Source organism: Ornithorhynchus anatinus, chromosome 12 (genome assembly GCF_004115215.2).
Source record: "Ornithorhynchus anatinus isolate Pmale09 chromosome 12, mOrnAna1.pri.v4, whole genome shotgun sequence".
In the NCBI taxonomy this organism is placed as follows: domain Eukaryota; kingdom Metazoa; phylum Chordata; class Mammalia; order Monotremata; family Ornithorhynchidae; genus Ornithorhynchus; species Ornithorhynchus anatinus.
In genome coordinates, this window is record NC_041739.1 from 5,759,032 (window position 1) to 5,774,439 (window position 15,408).

At 48.4% G+C, this 15,408-nt stretch overlaps 1 protein-coding gene across 1 annotated transcript in view; it reads left to right on the forward strand.

Annotated features, from left to right (window-relative positions):
* VEGFC (vascular endothelial growth factor C) overlaps positions 1–14,844 on the forward strand; it is a gene marked incomplete at its 5' end in the record, with an annotated part of 35,718 nt that extends 20,874 nt beyond the window's left edge. The window contains 4 exons of the mRNA XM_029077054.2: positions 1,134–1,285; positions 10,922–11,031; positions 12,311–12,644; positions 14,257–14,844. Coding sequence (XP_028932887.2) covers positions 1,134–1,285; positions 10,922–11,031; positions 12,311–12,644; positions 14,257–14,371 — 711 coding nt within the window. The remainder of the gene's footprint in view (positions 1–1,133; positions 1,286–10,921; positions 11,032–12,310; positions 12,645–14,256) is intronic.
* Between the last annotated feature and the right edge of the window lie 564 nt (positions 14,845–15,408).

Consider the following 15,408-nt stretch of genomic DNA (forward strand, 5'->3'; position numbering starts at 1 on the left):
GACAACCTGATTACCCTGTATCCACCCCAGCGCTTAGAACAGTGCTCTGCACATAGTAAGCGCTTAACAAATACCAACATTATTATTAGTGACAAGGCGCATTCTTGGAGGATGAGCTGTGTTCTTCATGATTCCAACGACGATCTAATTTGAGTCACCTCACCTCCCATTCCCGGATGTAAATCACCAGTACACTTTAAGAAGTCCAAAGAAGTATGGGAATTTCAACCGGACCTACTCTCATGATTGATTGATTGTTGTTTCTGCATCCTGTTGGGAAAAAAAATACGGGGCAAGATGGAGAAATCGGAATTCTACATCCTCCGGACGGAATCCAAAACGAAGCCTTTTCTCACTAAAATGGCCAGGAGCCAGCCCTGAAACCTAACCAGGAGGCCCCCAGAATTTTACCCAGCGCTTCACACTGGGCCAAAGAAGTCGACTTTCTGCTCCAAATAAGAATGTGCTGACTAGTTAACGCAGGAGATTATTTTATTTTAAACAAGATGGAATCCCCAAGGGTTGTGAGATTCTGTTACGGATTAGCGTCAAACCGATCCAAAGTGGAAAATTGAATTGGAAACCTTGCAGTACTAGAATATGTTCAGTATATGCAAAAAAGGTTGGAAGAAAAGCCAGCGTTTCAGTGTTATCCACATAACTTTGTAGTTACGTAACCAAAACCCGATGTTTTAATGGCGCTTTAGAAGTATTTCTGGAAACAATTGAACGTTTGGCAACTGTGACGCTTCTAAATATTAATTTGATCTTTGAAATCGTATCATTGGATCGGATCCTTATTTTGTCCTCCGCCGCACCGTTCATTGGGTCTAGCTCTCTGCATCTGCTTGCTGTAGCGTCGTCTTTCGCATTCCTCAGATCTACAACAGGATACGGTAACAAGTGTGTGGTGTATTTAACAATTCAGAATGCTATTTTAATGACAAGTATACTAGTCTTGAGTCTTTACAGTCATAACAAACAACGCTAAGCCGTGTGGAATGGGTACGGCAATGGATAACGCAAACAAAACGACTCGTGCAACTAGCTGCTGTTGTTCTGCGGATGATCTCGAACCACCTAAACAGTATCGATAACCGTTTTTTTCTTCTCTTTCCCGCCTTTTTCCGTAGTTGTTTGAAATCACAGTGCCACTCTCTCAAGGCCCCAAGCCTGTAACAATCAGTTTTGCCAATCATACTTCCTGCCGATGCATGTCTAAACTGGATGTTTACAGACAAGTTCATTCCATTATTAGGCGTTCCTTACCAGCGACACAAACACAGTGAGTATGAACTCGGATAATAATAATAATAATAACTGTGGTATTTGTTAAGCGCTTACTACGTGCCAGGCGCTGGACTTGGAGGCAGCTTGGACACAGTCCCTGCCCCACACGGGGCTCAGGGTCTTAATTCCCATTTTCCAGATGAGGTAACTGAGGCACAGAGAAGTGAAGTGACTTACCCAAGGTCACACAGCAGACAGAGTGGCGGAGCTGGGATTAGAACCCAGATCCTCCCGACCCCCGCGGCCCACTAGGCCACACTGCTTCTCTATCTTCTCCGTCTTTCCTTCCAAAGGCAACCGTGGGATCCAGGCTTGGTCGAAGCCATCTGACAAGACCATCCTTTCCCTCAGGAAGTTTACGGTCAAACGGGGAAGACTGCTAGACACGGATCATTCATTGGTTCATTCAGTCGTTTCTATTGATCGCTTACTGCGTGCAGAGCACTGTGCTAAGCGTTTGGAAAGTACAGTTCAGCGATAAAGAGAGACAATCCCTGCCCACAGCAGGCTCATTTCATGCTGCTACATCTTCTCATGGCCAAAGAACCTAATGGAAAAATGAACTCTAGACTGTAAGCTCTCTGTGGGCAGCCAACATGTCTATCTACTCTCTTAATAATAATAATAATGTTGGTATTTGTTAATCTCTGCTTCTCTTGTATTGTAATAATAATGTTGGTATTTGTTAAGCGCTTACTATGTGCAGAGCACTGTTCTAAGCGCTGGGGGAGATACAGGGTCATCAGGTTGTCCCACGTGAGGCTCACAGTCTTAATCCCCATTTGACAGATGAGGTAACTGAGGCACCGAGAAGTGAAGTGACTTGCCCACAGTCACACAGCTCACATGTGGCAGAGCCGGGATACTCTCCCAAGCTGTTAGTACAGTGCTCTGCACATAGTAAGGGCTAAATGAATGTCATTGATACCGACGATGTTTATTCGAGGACGGTCTCTTGGAGATATAATTCATTCGATCGTATTTATTGAGCTCTTACTGTGCGCAGAGCACTGTACTCAATCAGTACATTGGAGTCACTGTGGGTCAGAGATGACTCTACAGCATAAGACCAGTCGGGAGCTGGGGCTGGGGGGGTTATCAAGTGCTTCAGGGGTACGGATCCAAGTGAATAGGTGACTCAGAAGGAAGAGGGAGTCGGGGAAAAGAGGGTTTAATTGAGGAAGGCCTCTCGGAGGGGATCTGATTTGAGAAGAGCTGTGAAGGTGGGGACCGTTAGACTGAAGGATGTGAAGTGGGAGGATTTCCAGGCCGGGGAGAGGATCTGGGAGAGGGGTTGGCAGATCCTCTCTGAGATCAGAAGGCCTTGATTCCTATTTATTGCTATTGTTTTTGTCTGTCCGTCTCCCCCGATTAGACCGTAAGCCCGTCAGAGGGCAGGGACTGTCTCTATCTGTTACCGATTTGTACATTCCAAGCGCTTAGTACAGTGCTAAGTGCACATAGTAAGCGCTCAATAACTATTATTGAATGAATGAAAGGCTGTTAATGGCCACGGTCGGTCGTAGCCCAAGTGGGAAAAAAATTCTAGGCGGGAGGAAGGACGAAGGTCGTTGCGGGCAGGGAATGTGCCCGTTTATTGTATCGTACTCTCCTGTATGCTTAGTAGAGCGCTCTGCACAAAGTGAGCGCTCAATAAATAGAATTGACTGACCGACCGACTGAAGAAGAGGTCGGGGAGGGGAGAGGGGAGGATGAGACCAGACAGGAACGTAGGGTGCGAGCATGAGTGTAGTGGGAGGGAGAGAACTGAAGTTTAACACCGAAACTAATGGAGGTTTTTGAGAAGTGCGTACAGTACTAGACTTGAGCTCACTGTGAGCAGGGAATGCCACTCTTTATTGTTGTTCTGTACTCTTCCAGGTGCTTATTACAGTGCTCTGCACACAGTAAACGTTTCATCAATACGATGGATCGAATGAATGTGCTAAGTGTTGGGATTGACACAGTGCAGACATGCGGAACATGGTTCAATCACTCATGTTTATTGAGGAGCACTTACTATTCATTCGTTCACGAATCATATTTATTGAGCGCTTACTTCGTGCAGAGCACTGTACTAAGTGCTTAATAATGTTGGTATTTGTTAAGCGCTTACTATGTGCAGAGCACTGTTCTAAGCGCTGGGGTAGACACAGGGGAATCAGGTTGTCCCACGTGGGGCTCACGGTCTTAATCCCCATTTTACAGATGAGGTAACTGAGGCACAGAGAAGCTAAGTGACTTGCCCACAGTCACACAGCTGACAAGTGGCAGAGCCGGGATTCGAACCCATGGCCTCTGACTCCAAAGCCCGTGCTCTTTCCACTGAGCCACGCTGCTTCTCTGTGCTTGGGAGAAGGCAACACAACAGAATTAGCAGTCACGTTGCCTGCCCATAGCGAGCTTGCCGTTTAGAGGGGGAAATAGACATTAGTATGAATAAAGACATAATTTACGGTGTATAATTTAAAGATTCGTACCTAACAACTACGGGGTTCCCGTCCCACGTGGGCTCACATTCTAAGTAGGAGGGAGAACAGATATTTCCTCCCCAGTTTATAGGTGAGGACACCGAGGAACAGAGATGCTAAGTGACCTACTCACGGTCCCACAGCAGGCACGGAGCGACTTCATCGATCAGTTCAGCTTTTCCACCGAGGGGTACGGTCCCTTAATCCTGTCTGCTTATCCCACTTTTAGCCCAAATAATAGTAATACTACGACTGATAATGATAGGGGCATTTGTTAAGCGCTTGTTCTTCGCCAAGTACTGTACTAAGCACAGGTGTGGATACCAGATATCAAGTCCCACAGAATGGGCTCGAAGGATAAGTAGTCAAGCACATTCGTAGTGGCAATAGCTCAGGATCCTAACTTTTCTGACTTGTACCAGTCTCTCAGAATCAGGCACAGGATCACTTAGGGCCTCGTGAGGAATCTAGGCATTCCCAAAATCCGGTGAGGAATTAGACGAATTCCTCCTTGCTCCGATCCGACGAAGAGTCCACTGTGTGTGGTGGAAAGAAGAATTCATGATCTAGACCAAGCCAAAGACTAATTAGTGTTTTGTGTTTCTATTTACAATCTTACCATTCTTTTATAAAAATGTTCCTCATGTTTACCGCAACACTAAATAAACCACTTGTTTGCTTGGAGGGAATTACAAATGTTGGCGTTTATTGCGGGGAAATCGTATCCCCATGAGAACATTTCCTTCTGCAGAGCAACAGTGGATTTATGACCGAGTTCGTCCTCATCTCCCCGGATGATCGGGCACTCCGCATCTTCAGAGTGGTCGCTTAGAGTTGGAGTGGCCATTTGCTCTGTTTGAGATGGTACGGCACCGGACCTAGGGATCTGGGGAAATTTAAGAAACGGCTGTCCTGGAAACTGGGCTTCTCTAAGCTAAACAAGTTCAATTAATTGGCCCGAAGCCCTACCCCATCCCTCTCCCACTCCCCACTTCCTCCATCCGATTTCGTTGCCTTCACATCACTCGATAATTTTTTTACTGTGTGCAGAGCACTGTACTAACACCTGGGAGAGTATTCTAAGACAAAGATAATAATGGCGTAGTGCACAGAACCCGGACCTGAGAGTCAGAAGGTCATGGGTTCTGATCCCGGCTCCGCCACTTGTCTGCTGTGTGACCTTGGGCGTATCACTTCACTTCTCCGGGCCTCAGTTTCCTCATCCCTAAAATGAGGAAGGAGACCGTGAGCCCCACGTGGGACAGGGACTGTGTCGAACCCAATTTGCTTGTACCCGCCCCAGCACTTAATACAGTGCCTGGCATATAGTAAGCACTTAACAAATAGCACGATTACTAATATTGATATTATTATCATCACTATTAATAGTACATTCTTTCACTTGTTCGTATTTATTGAGCACTTACTGTGCGCAGATCACTGTACTGAGCACTTAGGAGAGTATGATTTAACAATAAACAGGTATATAAACAGGTAAAGAGGTTATTATGTGCCATGCACTAGAGTTGATGGGGGTCGATGACGATGGTATTTGCTGAGGACTTACTATGTGCTAAGCACTATTCTAAGACCTGGGGTAGATACAAGGTAATCAGGTTGTCCCACATGGGACTCACAGTCTTAATCCTCATGTAACAGATGAGGTAACTGAGGCACAGAGAAGCTAAGTGGCTCGCCCAAGGTCTCAAAGCCAGGTGGCGGAGCCGGGATTAAAACCCGCATCCTCGGATTCCCGAGCCCGGGCTCTTTCCACTAAAGTATAAGGTATAAGGCTCACATTCTAAAGACGAGGAATACATGTATTGAATGCCTGCTTTGCAAATGAGGAAACTGAGGCGCTGAGAAGTTAACTGACTTTCCCAAGGTCACCCAGCAGACAAGTGACAGGGCTGGGATTTAGAACCCAGGTCCTCCGAGCTCCAGGCCCAGGCTCTTTCCACTAGGCCACGCTGTTTCCGGACTAGGTAGATTAGAAATTCATTCAGTCGTATTTACTGAGTGCTTGCTGTGCGCAGAACACTGTACTAAGTGCTTGGGAAAGTTCAATACAGCAATTCAGCTTGGCTCAGTGGAAAGAGCCCAGGCTTGGGAGTCAGAGGTCATGGGTTCGAATCCCAGCTCTGCCACTTGTCAGCTGTGTGACTGTGGGTGAGTCACTTCACTGGGCCTCAGTTACCTCATCTGTAAAATGGATATTAACCATAAGCCTCACGTGGAACAACCTGATCGCCCTGTATCTCCCCCAGCGCTTAGAACAGTGCTCGGCACATAGTAAGCGCTTAACAGATACCAGCATTATTAATGCATACCCGCAACAGGCCATCTGCCCACAAGGAACTGACGGTCGAGATGCTTAAATGCTTGGACCGCCATACTAGGACTAGAGGTCCTGGTGTCCATTCTCTATGTCAAACCCGTAACAGTCTGGGAAGAGAAGAACTGCCATCCCAGAATGCTAGGGAATTCCAACTCAAACCTCTCCCTCCCCTCAACTCTCATGGTCCTCAAGCCAGAAGGGGTGGTACGCCAGTTAAAGTGGGAAAAATCTCCCCAGATCCTGGTTTTCTGCCTCTATTTAGAATCCAGAGTCGCCCATTCATTCATTCGATCATATTTATTGAGCGCTTACCGTGTGCCGAGCACCGTACTGAGTACTTGGAGTGTACAATCGGTTCCCTCATCTGTAAATTGGGGATGAAGACCGGGAGCCCCACGTGGGACAACCTGATTCCCCTGTGTCTACCCCAGCGCTTAGAACAGTGCTCGGCACATAGTAAGCGCTTGACAAATACCAACATTATTACATTACCTAATCAACAGCTTTTTTTTTTTTTTTTTTTTTAAAGCTAACATCCTGAAGACTCAGAGTCTAAACTTACCAAACGATGAGACAGGAGATATTTTCAAAGGGGAAGCGGCTGTTTTGGAAGAGAACAAATATTTGATCAAAATAGAGAGCAAGTTCAGAGTATGAGCATGGAACTTAACTGTAGGTCAGTTTGGAGAAAGAATCCTTCTCTGTAGAAACAAACATCGTATCTGCTGCGCAAAAGGATATAGAAAGATGTTGATAACAGCTAATTATTTATCTGGGCCAAGCTCTGTGCTCAATTCTGGGGTAAATGAGGTCATCGGGGCAGAGTCCCTGTCCCGTGTGGGGATCACAGTCTAAGGGAGCGAAGGTCTTTGATCGCCATGTTGCAGATGAAAAAACCAAGGCCCAGAGAAGTGAAATGACTTGCCCGAGGTCACACGTCGGGCAAGATGGTGATGTGGGATTAGAATCCAGGTCCTCTGACTCCCAGACGGGTGCTCTCTCCACTAGGTTTTGAGAAAAACCATACTACCCTTTGATCACCTAGACGGTTACCCGTGGTCTTCCCTGTCTGAGAAGCACCGTGACCTAGTGGATAGAGCGCGGACCTGGGAGTCAGAGGACTTGGGTTCTAAATCTGCTTCCTCCACTTGCCTGCTGCGTGATTCTGGTCACATCACTTCATTTCTCTGAGCCTCAGTTCTCTCATTTGCAAAATGAGAGAACTTAGACGGTGAGCCCCTACTCAACCTAGGAGCCCTATCAGGGATACGATCGTCTTGTATCTACCCCAGCGCTTAAGATAATACTAGGCCTACAGTAGCACTTAAATATCATCATTATTATTATTGGTCTTTTAAACTTCACGGTTTAAAGAGGACCATCTCGCCACCCTGGGAAAATGGCACAGAATATTGGAGTAACTTTCCCTGAAGTCCAAATCCAAAAAAAAAAATTCCGTCTCAAAGAGATTTGACCCGAATGATAAAAATTGGGTTTCACTGATAAAATTCACCACCACTTATAATAATGATTGTTATGGTATTTGTTTGCGCTTACTGCAATGCTTTCACTGCAGTGTACTAAGTCCTGGGGTAGATACAAGATCATCAGGTGAGAAACAGTCCCTGTCCCACCCTAGGGCTTCGGCATTCTGATTTCTATTAATAATAATAATCACCGTGGCATCTGTTGAGCACTTACTGTGCTAAGCACTGGGGGTAGAAACAGCGTGGCTCGGTGGAAAGAGCCCGGGCTTGGGAGTCAGAGGTCATGGGTTCGAATGCCGGCTCCGCCACTTGTCAGCTGTGTGACTGTGGGCGAGTCACTTCACTTCTCTGGGCCTCAGTTACCTCATCTGTAAAATGAGGATTAACTGTGAGCCTAACGTGGGACGACCTGATTCCCCTTTATCTACCCCAGCGCTTAGAACAGTGCTCGGCACATAGTAAGCGCTTAACAAATACCAACGTTATTATACAAGCAGATCGGTTGGACACAGTCCCTGTCTCACATGGGGCTCCCAATCTTAATCCTCCTTTTCCAGATGAGGTCATTGAGGCCCAGAGAAATGAAGTGACTCACCCAAGGTCACACAGCAGACAAATGGAGGAGCCGGAATTAGAACCCAGGTCCTCCTGACTCCCAGGCACAGGCTCTAACCATTACACTGCTTTCAGCCTGCTTGGTGACCCAGCCTGTGTCTACATCACAAACCAGAACACGGATTTTATTTAAAACTCCGGTTTACCTTTCATATTAAACCTGAGGATAGTTTTTCACCCCCACATTGCCGCTTGGAATTTTATTTTAGAACAGCAGTTCAGGAAGAAATATTTCAGATCGATAAATGTTCCGACAATGCAGGTCAAGAGTTGGACCTCCGAGCCCCTTCAAGAACATTTTTTTGGTGTACTTGGCAGTCGCTTCTGTTTTTTTTCACTAATGTAATGACAAGCGATTTCGGCGCCAGGAATCTGCTGCTTATTTATTGGTCAACCGTTGTGAGGAATCATAAAAATGCATTTCATTCAAATGTTCTCATCTTCAGTTGGACAGAATCTCTCTGAGCCTCAGATTTGGCCTCCCAATTATAATTTTTTGTTTTGTTTTTCTATGTGAGGCCATGCACCCTTTTGGGCAAATTCCCCACACCACTTACAATAATAATAATAATAATGATAGTACTTCTTAAGCACTTACCATGTGCCAAGCACTGTTTTAAGCACTGGCGTAGACACAAGCAAATCAGGTTGGACACTGTCCGTGTCCTACATGGGGCCCACAGTCTTCATCCCCATTTTACAGTTGAGATAACTGAGGCACAGAGAAGCGAACTGATTCGCCCAAGCTCACACAGCAGACAAGTGGGGTGGAGCAGGGATGTATATATCTGTAATTCATTCACTTATATTAATGTCTGTCTCCCCCTCTAGACTCTAAGCTCGTTGTGGGCAGGGAATGTCCGCTAAGCCATGCTGCTTCTCATTATAATAATTATAATAATTGTAATAATAATGATAATACCAATCCCAACAATATTAATAACCATACTGTTTTTTGTTAAGTGCTTGCTATGTGCCAAACACTGTACTAAATGCTGGAATAGATTTGAGATGCCCTGGCCTGGCATGGGGCTCACAGGCTTAAGTAGGAGGGAGAACGCTGGTCTTGAATCCCCATTTTGCTGATGAGGAAACTGAGGCACAGAGAAGCAAAGCAACTGGCCCTAGTTCACCCAGCAGGGAATCAGTAGTTTTCGTTTTTTTCAAGGTATCCGTTAAGGGCTTTACTCTGTTGCAGGCACTGTGCTAAGCGCTGGGGTAGATGGAAGCTGAGCGGGTCGGACACAGCCGCTCTCCTGTATGGGCTCACAATCTTAATCCCTGTCTTCTAGGTGAGGTAGCTGAGGCCCAGGGACGGGAAATGACTTGCCCAAGGTCACACAGCGGCCAAGTGGCAGACCTGAGATTAGAACCCAAGTCCTTCTGCCTGTGCTCTTGCCGCTAACCCACGGTGTTGGTATTTGTTAAGCACTTACTAGGTGCAGAGCACTGTTCTAAGCGCTGGGATATACAGGGTAATCAGGTTGTCCCACATGAGGCTCACAGTCTCAATCCCCATTTTACAGATGAGGTAACTGAGGCAAGAGAAGTGAAGTGACTTGCCCACAGTCACACAGCTGACAAGTGGTAGAGTCGGGATTCAAACCCATGGCCTCTGTCTCCCAAGCCCGTGCTCTTCCCACTGAGCCACGCACGGTGCTCCGCTGTTGTGTTGGTGACAGTGCTTAGCACACAGTGAACACTTAACAAATACCATCATTACTATAGAGGGAACTGTACTAAGCGGTTGGGGGGGTACAATACAATCCCTTCATTCATCCTCCCTCCTATTCCCAAAACACATATGTATAAATCTCAAGTTTATTTACTCATGTATCTATTTATTTATATGTATTAATGTATTTCTATCCCTCTAGACGGTGAGGTCGCCGTGGGCAGGGAATCTGCCCCTTGTTGAATTGTACTCTTCCAAGTGTTTAGTACAGTGCTTTGCACACACTAAGAGCTCAGTAAATGAGCAGCGGTGTCTCCCGGTGGATAGAGCACGGGCCTGGAAATCAGAGGACCTGGCTTCTAATCCCAGCTGCGACACATCAATCGATCATTCAATTTATTGTATTTATTCAGCATGATTCAGTGGAAAGAATCCGGGCTCGGGAGCCAGAGGTTGTGGGTTCTGATCACGCCTCCGCCGCTTGTCAGCTGTGTGACCTTGGGCAAGTCACTTAACTTCTCTGTGCCGCAGTTTCCTCATCTGGACAACCTGATGACTCTGTATCCCTCTCAGCGTTGAGAACAGTGCTTGGCACATTATAAGTGCTTAATAAATACCCATATTATTATTATTATTATTATTATTATTTATTCAGCACTTACTCTGTGCCAGGCACTGTACTAAGCTCTTGGGAGAGATCCCTGCCCACAACGAGGTTACAATCTAGAGGATGAGCTGACTGTCACTTGTCTGCTGTGTGACCTTGGGCAAGTCACTTCCCTTCTCAGCGCGTCTGTTCCCTCATCTGTAAAACGGGGATGAAGGCGGTGAGTCCCACGTGGGACAGGGACCGTGTCCACCCTGATTAACTCGTATCCACCCCAGCGTTTAGCACGGTGCCCGGCACCCAGTGAGCGCTTAACAGACACCATTAAATAAGTCGATAGACACGACCGATGGATCGACTGGCCACAGTTCCTCCTCTGAGGATTCTTTCCCGCCGGGCTCGGCCGGCTGACCGGCTCCATTGTGCTTTTGCCCTCAGGTGTCACTCGGCGAACGAAACCTGTCCCCAGAACTCCGTCTGGGACAACAGGGTCTGCAGGTGCCTGACTCAGCACGACCTCAGTTTCTCTTCCAACGCCGAGGATGAAGGTGAGCAGAGAGATTCCCTTTAAAATGCCTTTCTTCAGTTGCACCTTCGGTCGTGTGTTCGAAGGGCTCGGCAGATATCTATATGTGGGCAGGAGAGGTGTCTTTTCTTTGTCTCCTAATCCCCCTCTAAGACCGCAGACTCGTCGGGGACAGAGAACGTGTCTGCCGACTCCGTTATACCGTCCTTTCCCAAGTGCTCGGTACAGCGCTCTGCACGACGGTAAGCTCCCGATGAATACCGTCGATTGATCGATGTCTACTTCCCAGGGGCTTTAAGACGGTGAACTCTGGGCCTTGGAGTTAGAGGACCTGGGTTTTAATCCTGGCTCCCTCAGTTGCCTGTCACGTGACCTCGGTCCTCAAAAGCGGCGTGGCTCAGTGGAAAGGGCCCGGGCTTGGGAGTCAGAGGTCACGGGTCTGAATCCCGGCTCTGCCCCTTGTCAGCTGACTGTGGGCGAGTCACTTCACTTCTCTGCGCCTCAGTTACCTCATCTGTAAAATGGGGATTAACTGTGAACCTCACGTGGGACAACCTGATTCCCCTGTATCTACCCCAGCGCTTAGAACAGTGCTCTGCACATAGTAAGCGCTTAACAGATACCAACATTATTATTATTATTATTATTATTATTATTATTATTACCACCGTGGGCCTGTGTAACGTTTCTGGCCCTCGGTTATCTCGTCTGGACAGTGGGGATTCAATCCTCTGCCCTTCTTCCCTGACTATGGGGTAAAATGGGGATTCAATCCTCTGCCCTTCTTCCCTGACTGTGGGGTGAAATGGGGATTCAATCCTCTGCCCTTCTTCCCTGACTGTGGGGTGAAATGGGGATTAAATCCTCTGCCCTTCTTCCTTGACTATGTGGAACAGGGACTGGGTTCAACATAATCATCTCGTATCTACCCCGGCGCTTAGTACAGTCGCAGTTTGCAATCTAATAGTACTTCTAGTACAACTCCCGAGTGCAGAACACTGGGCTAAGGGCTTGGGCAAGCACTATAGAGTAAGTAGACCTGATCTCTGCCCTCAGGGAGCTTACAGTACTTGTCCATCTCCTGTGTGCACAGCACTGTGCTGAGTACTTGGGCAAGCTACGAACGAAGTAAACAAAATCCCCGTCTTCGAGGAGTTTGCGATCTAATAGTATTTCTTGGGCCTCTCCTGGGTGCAGGGCACTGGGTTAAGCACTTGGGCGAGCACCATAGAGTGAGTAGAGAGGATCCCTGCCCCGGAAGAGCTTCCGGTCAGCGTTTTCTGTCCCCGGTGTTTCCGTAGACGCGTCAGACGATTCCCAGGCCATCTGCGGGCCCCACAAGGAGCTGGACGAAGACACGTGTCAGTGTGTGTGTCGCGGAGGCCCGAGAGCCTCGAGCTGCGGCCCTCACAGGGAACTGGACAGGACGTCGTGCCGCTGCGTCTGCAAGAACAGGGTCCTCCCCGCCTCGTGCGGTGCCCACCGGGAGTACGACCGTGACACGTGCCAGTGCGTGTGCAGGCGGGCCTGCCCGCGCCATCAGCCCCTGAACCCCAACAAGTGCGTCTGCGAGTGCACCGAATCGCCCAACAAGTGTTTCCTCCGGGGAAAGAGATTTAACCAGCAGACCTGCAGGTGAGGCCCCACGGAACACCCGGGGGGCTCCCAGACTCCGCTGGGACTGTCGGACGGCTGGGACCACCAAATAGCTCCCGGGCTCCTCTGGGGCTACCAGACGGCTCCCGGCCTCCTCTGGGGCTACTGTCCGGCTCCCAGCCTCCTTTCATTCGATGGTACTTATTGAGCGCTTACTGTGTGCAGAGCACTGTACTAAGCGCTTGGAAAGTACAATTCGGCAACAGATAGAGACAATCCCTGTCCAACAACGGGCTCGGGGTCTAGAAGTCACAGCCTCCTCTGGGGCTACCAGACCACTCCAGGCCTCCAGATTCCCCGACCGTCCTTGCCCTCCTCTTCTCTCTGAGACCGTTACCTGCTCTCGGAAGCCCCAGGGTGGGGTGCAGGCACGAATGAGCCACAAGCCCCGAGCCCCGAGCCCCTAGCCAGCCACTAGAGCAAATCCAAACCCCACAGACCGACCAAAAAGCACTGGCATCTGAACCAAAAGCCAAAATTCTGGGACTGGTGGAGCGCTCGCCTATATGCTGAGCGCCGGGGAGATGGGGAGAAGCAGCTTGGACTAGCGGAAAGAGCCCGGGCCTGGGAGTCAGAGGACCAAGATGCTAATCCCGGCTCCGCCACTTGTCTGCTGCGGACCTCGACCGAGTCACTTCACTCCTCTGGGCCTCAGTTGCCTCGTCTATAAAATGAGAATTAAGACTGTGAGCCCAATTTGGGAGAGGGACTGGATCCATCTTGATTTACTTGTACCCACCCCAGCGCTTAGTACGGTGCCTGGTGCTTAACAAATATCATAATTATTATTATTATTCATTATTATTTCTTCCGCTATTATCCTCTCATTTCTTCCTCCCTCCTCTCCTCACCCTCACGCTGGTCTACTTAGAACCCTCGAGGGCGGCTGCCGGAGGGTTCAGCTGCTCTCCGTCGGCCCTCCGCCGACGGGGAGAATCAGCCTGGGCGGATAGCTTGAGCTAGTGGTCGGCCCCGAGTGGGAAAAGGGCCGGGATCTGAGCCGATCAGCTAAAGAGGCTGAACGTAGTTCTCATAATAATAATAATAGTAATAGTAATGATAATAATGTTGGTATTCATTAAGCATTTACTTTGTGCCAAGTACTGTTCTAAGCGCTAGGGTAGATACAGGGTAATCAGGTTGTCCCAAATAGGGCTTACAGTCTTCATCCCCATTTTACAGATGAGGTAACTGAGGCACAGAGAAGTGACGTGACTTGCCCAAGGTCACACCGCCGACAAGAGGCAGAGCCGGGATTAGAACCCATGTCCTCTGACTCCCAAGCCCTGGTTCTTTCCACTAAGCCACGCTGCTTATCCCACCTGGGGTTCCCAATCCCCAGTTTGCAGATGAGGTAGCTGAGGCCCAGAGAAGTGAAGTGACTTGCCCGAGGTCCCACACCAGACAAGTGGCGGAGCTGGGAATTAGAATCCAAGCAAGTCCTTCCGACTTCCGGGCCCGTGCTCCGTCCATCGGGCCACGCCGCCTCTCTCGAGCACCTAGTACAGTGCTCGACGTCCAGAAAACCCTCTATAAATCCCATCGAGAGACAGACGGATTTCACCGGGCTCTGTCCGCTTGTGTTTTCCAGTTGCTACAGACCGTCGTGTTCGGTTCGAACGAGGCGCTGCGACCCAGGATTCTCTTTCAGTGAAGAAGTCTGCCGTTGCGTACCTTCATACTGGAAAAGACCGCACGCTAACTAGGCCAGGAAATCCCACCGGCCAGTGGCCGTGCAATTCTCCAACCCGAACGCGAGACTGTTGCCCACCTTCGGGATTAACCGTGACCCAGAAACCCGGTCCGGATGACGGGAGGACCACCCGGTTTCTGGAACTCTGAGAAAAAGAGTAGAGAAGCCAACCGGGGCTCATTCACGCTAAGCGCTTAGTACGGTGCTTTGCACACAGTAAGCGCTCAATGAATACGATTGAATGAATTAAAGGACTCACCAAGGACCCATTTCCCACCCGGCGACCAAACAGCCTAATATTTTCTCTTTTGTGATTTTTTTTTTTTTTAAAGATAATGACTATATAATTTATTTCCACTAAAAATATTGTGCAGCATTCCTGTTTATAGCAATAACAATTGTTAAAGCTCACTGTGATCAATATTTTTATATCATGCAAAGTATGTTTAAAATAAAATGAAAATCGTATTATATGTTGGCAAACACGGTCAGTCCATCCTCCTATCATCATTCAGTTTAGAGGATACAGCACCGACTTGGGAGTCAAAGGACGTGGGTTCTGTTCCCGGCTCTGCCAGACGCCTGCTGCGTGACCTCGGACGAGTCGCTTTGCCGCTCTGGGCCTCAGTTACCTCATCTGTAAAATGGGGGTTAAAAGTGTCGGCCCCATGTGGGACGGGGACCGTGTCCAACCTGATGAACAGGTTGGATCGAGAAGCCGCGTGGTTTAATGGAAAGAGCCCGGGCTTGCGAGTCAGAGGTCGTGGGTTCTAATTCCGGCCCCGCCACGTGGCAGCTGTGTGACTTTGGACAAGTCACTTCAAATCTCTGTGCCTCAGTTACTTTCTCTGTAAAATGGGGATTAAGACCGTGAGTCCCTCACGGGACAACCTTGTATTTACCCCAGCGCTTAGAACAGTGTTTGGCTCATAGTAAATGCTTAATGAGTACCTTTTCATAATAATCGTTATCATTATACCCCGGCTAATCCCGTATTATGGATTAGACTTCCCCAAACCCTGAGCATCAGAGTTTGGAACCCCCTCACAC